General features: G+C 39.7%; 1 protein-coding gene across 1 annotated transcript in view; it reads left to right on the top strand.

The window, feature by feature from the left end:
- The window catches only part of LOC109832687 (endoplasmic reticulum-Golgi intermediate compartment protein 3-like), a 15,991-nt gene continuing 11,570 nt past the window's right edge, over positions 205-4,625 (top strand). The window contains exon 1 of the mRNA XM_020400093.1: positions 205-420. Within this exon, the coding sequence (XP_020255682.1) occupies positions 279-420 (142 nt within the window). The 5' untranslated portion in view covers positions 205-278. The remainder of the gene's footprint in view (positions 421-4,625) is intronic.

Raw genomic sequence — 4,625 nt, 5'->3', positions numbered from 1 at the left:
GCGGTTTTTCTGCGCGCCTTCCAGTGAAACCCAAACTAGAAAAGCAATTTTTTATTCTTTTTCGTCAAGTGCCTGTAAACAATGTTCGGCATCATTTGAAGCCCAAAATAATAATAAATAATAAATAATAAATAATAATAATGATGATAATGATGAATATATTACCTTTTATAAGAAATGAATTAGGCCTCCAAATCCAACAGTAACCCTAGATCCACTGGATTCTCCTCGAGTCTTCTCGTTTCACTGAAGCTGCTCTCTCTCTCTCTCTCTCTCTAATGGAGGGTCTCGTCGGTAAATTTAAGAATTTCGACGCGTATCCAAAGGTTAATGAAGATTTCTACAGCAGAACTCTCTCCGGTGGCGTAATCACCCTCGTCTCCTCCGTCGTCATGTTTCTCCTCTTCATCTCTGAACTGAGTAGGATTCTGATCTCTACTTCTTTCAGCGCTTTTTAGTTTTCAGATTGATATGAGTTGAATTCTCACGCGGGTATTCGTTAGATTGGCGTTTTATCGGGTTTTTCTTTGATGGGTCTTTGTTGATTCCGAGGGAGTCGCTGCCTTTGAACGGGTCGCTTGTATGTACTGTGGGGTTCAGGGGTTCGGTTATGTTTGAATAACATCCTGGGAGGTTAAAGTATGATCCTTCGTTAGTCTCCAATTGTCAAAATCTGATTTTGGAAGTATTAACCGTATTGTTCTATTGAAATTCAATATCAATGGTACGCGATAACAAGTGAAACAGTGTTACTCTCCCTAAAATTTTGGGATTTTTAGTTGGAGAATCTTGAGTAGGGTTGTAAACGCATTCAACAGGGTGTCACAAAGTTAGGGCGTCCTCCCACTGATGTAACTAGAGGAGATTTCTTCCCAATTCGGAGGGAGGGATGGAACTATCAATTTCAGTACTTTTTTTAATTAGGGGAAATTGCTTCCAGCCCCCAATTTCCTTAGAAGTGTTCCACCCCTCCTAATACTTTTTCAACGCTCCTAAAACCCCCAAAAATAAACACATAATTCTCTGAGTCCAAAAACACAGAACCTAAGAGTTTTAAACATGTCAAGACCATAATACCATTTCTCTCTCCCTCCCTCTCTCAGTTTCTCTCTCAAAAGCCCCCGTCTCCTTCAACCTCGCCCAACAGTAGCTCGACAAGCAGCACGAGCTCTAACAATGGAGCTCAGCCATCAGCATCCCTCCCTCATCTAACTCCCAAATCAAACCCTAACGCTTATGCTGAGTCATGTCTGATACGGGTGTATCTTCTCTTCGGAAAAGCGATCCTCATGGGAGCTTGAGGATAGGTGATTCTCATAATTGATACGGGTGTATCTTCTCTTCGGAAAAGCGATCCTCATGGGAGCTTGAGGATAGGTGATTCTCATAATATCTTGAGAATAGTGGTGTGAAGCGGGAGCTTGAGGATAGGTGATTCTCATAATATCTTGAGAATAGTGGTGTGAAGCGACACGGCGGAGCACAGGATAGAGCGTGAAGCGAGTCGGAAGAACGAAGAATCAAAGATTTCAGTTCTCAGCCTAATGAGTCGACTGACGGTTGATGAGTCGACTAACGGGTTGATGAGTCGATTCAAGAAAACGCCTCCAGATAGAAAAATACTTCTGCTGAGTCGACTCATGAAAATCATGAGTCGACTCATGCAGACCAGCACAGTTTGTGCATATTTTGAGTCGACCATAAGTCGACTGGTGATCATGAGTCGACCCATCTCAGTCATGAGTCGACTCATCGAGGTTTCCTGGACAGACTTGGTTTCTGTTTGGAAGGAATCCTAGCTGGGTTTGGTTTTGATTATTTATCAGATTGTCACCACGTTGTAAACCCTATAAATAGGGATTGTTTAGGATTTCTAAAGAGCAGGTTAGAGGCCAGATGTAGATCTAAAGGGTTTTAGGTCTAAGTGAGATCCTAATCAAAAGGACTAGGGTTTAGATTGGGAGGATCTTAGAGATCTTAGATCAGAGAGAAATTCTAATTATTGTATTAGGGTTTAGAGAGGATTGAGAGGTTGTTCTCGATTCTAGTGAGATTGTGAGGGAGATATTGTAATCTTTTGTTCTTCATAATCTAGAAAAAATAATTTCCTTCGCCATAAACTGAATTGTGCTTGTGTTTCTGTCATCCTCTTTTCAACCCACCTTTGATAATTCCTTGATCAAATGTGCTTGCACGGCAACTCGTATAAATGTCACTCCTTTAAACCCTGATCCTTTCAATAGATCGTCGGTGTGTTCGAATTTTAGGATTTCGGTCTCGCCGGTGAGAAAGGGTATTATTTGCACCCGTTGTCGAGGCTCGCCGAACCGCCCAAGCTTCTGCCTCTGTTTCCGTTGACTTCGCCGAGGATGGAGTCCGCAGGCGGTCAATCGAGTGTATGAGGTGCGATTGGTACTGCAGTTAACTATTGAGAAATTAAATGAGATTTTCGATTAAATCTTGTGATCGGTCAAGTCTTTTACGTACAATTATCATCTATATGATAAAGTTGCTTAATGTTGTTTATTTCTGATTAAGTTTTGGGAATTTAGCTTAATTAGCATTTTAATACCCTGAGATTTTACTCTTTTTAAAATTTTGATGGCATGAAGTTTATTTTAACAATTTAATGTTTGGACTGCAAAAAGGTTAACCTATAATTTATGGTCAAATTTCGGCATTTTCTGCTCAGAATTGAGCTTCGCGGTTTTAAAGTTGGTTGTGAAGGATATACATTGGTTGTGAAGGTGTTACGGGTTGGTTGTGAAGGTTACGGGTTGGTTGTGGAGGTTACAGGTTGGTTTTGAAGGTTATGCGTTGATTGTGAAAGTTACGGGTTGATTGTTAAGGTTACGTGTTTATTGTAAAAGTTACGGATTTATTGTTAAGGTTACGCGTTTGTTGTGAAGGTTAGGGGTTGGTTGTGAAGGTTAGGGGTTGATTGTAAAGGTTACGGGTCGGTTATTTAGGTTACGGGTTGGTTGTTAAGGTTACGAGTTGGTTGTGAATGTTAACTTCACAATCAACGCGTAACCTTCACAACTAACGTTTATCCTTAACAACCAATTTGTAATTTTAGCAACCAACCCGTTACTTTCATAACCAACGCGTAACATTCACAACCAATCCGTAACCTTCACAACAAACGCGTAACCTTAACAATAAACCCGTAATCTTAACAATCAACCCGTAACCTTCACAACCAACTCGTAACCTCCACAATCAACCCGTAACACCTTAGAAGTATTCACATGACTCGCTGGTTGTCATGGTCTGTGTTTGGAGCTAGTTAGCTAGCTTTGTCGCTATGCGTGTATCAATGTCGTTTCTTTTCTAGTCGTGTTTTATTTCTTTTGGCTTTTGAAATTAAAGAGCGGTGTGTTTAATCATGGAGAAGTAGTAGTGCAAATATTTGGTATTCATGGTCCATTACAATAAGCACTTTGTTATTGTGGTTGAGGGTGATATGATTCTTGATTACCCTTCTTTCTTCACAGCTCCCAAACTCCATTTGACCGACGTCAAGTCTCTCAAAATCTCATATTTTGAAACTAGTCCCCCAAATCTTCATATTTTAAAATTAGTCTGCCATGAAACTGGGGAGGAGTACCAAGGTTGGTTGTGAATGTTTTACGGGTTGGTTGTGGAGATTACGTGTTGGTTGTGAAGGTTACGGGTTGGTTGTGAAAGTTACGTGTTGTCAATGTTAAATTTACAACCAACTTGTAACCTTAACAACCAATCCGTAACATTCGCAACCAACCCGTAACCTTCACAAGTGAATGGATTCCATGGTAAACATCCCTATCATATAATCAAGTTGAATTTTGGACACTGCCATTTGTTTTCTTAGCTAATGCCCATGTTTCGTCTGTGGAGTTTAATTACACGACTCATAAGTTTCCTCCAATGATAAGTTGCAATGTCTTTCTGTCCGTCTTTTACTCTTGAAGTAAATGCCTCGATCCTTTTCCATTTAGTAAAAAATTTGTCAGTTTGATGATATTTGTTGAAGAACTTTGATTCAGTAGAAAATTTTTTTAGCTTGCGTTTCTTAAAACTAACAGCCTTTTAATTGTAGTGGATGTTGAAGCATGAAGTGGTAAGCTCCTTTTTGTCAGTCAAGAACCAAAGTTTAAACTTCAAAGCCCATAACGTCAACATAAACACAAACAATTCACAATCACAGGCATACTCGTGTCTCACTTTATCTTTAAAAAACATGAATAACATATAACAGCCAGCTAAATTGTCTCATATAACAAGGGGCTTTGATACATACTTAAATATAACAGCCAGCTAAATTGTCTCATATAACAAGGGGCTTTGATACATACTTAAATAATCAACCCGTAATCTTAACAACCAATCTGTAACCTTAACAACCAACTCGTAACCTTCACAACCAACTCGTAATCTTAACAAACCAACCTGTAATCTTCACAACCAACATGTAACCTTAACAACCAACACATAATACATTCACAACCAATGCATGTCCTTCATAACCAACCCATAACCCCCGAGACATTCTCTTTTCTCCCTTCTTCTTTACAAATTTCACGAAAGAAATGGAGGTTACGGTGGTGGAGGTTGGTGATGTTGTTGTTGCGGGATTTGTTAGG

The sequence above is a fragment of the Asparagus officinalis genome, chromosome 3, assembly GCF_001876935.1.
Source record: "Asparagus officinalis chromosome 3, Aspof.V1, whole genome shotgun sequence".
In the NCBI taxonomy this organism is placed as follows: Eukaryota; Viridiplantae; Streptophyta; class Magnoliopsida; order Asparagales; family Asparagaceae; genus Asparagus; species Asparagus officinalis.
Note: the sequence above shows the minus strand (reverse complement) of the source record. Positions and strands in the feature narration are given on the sequence as shown.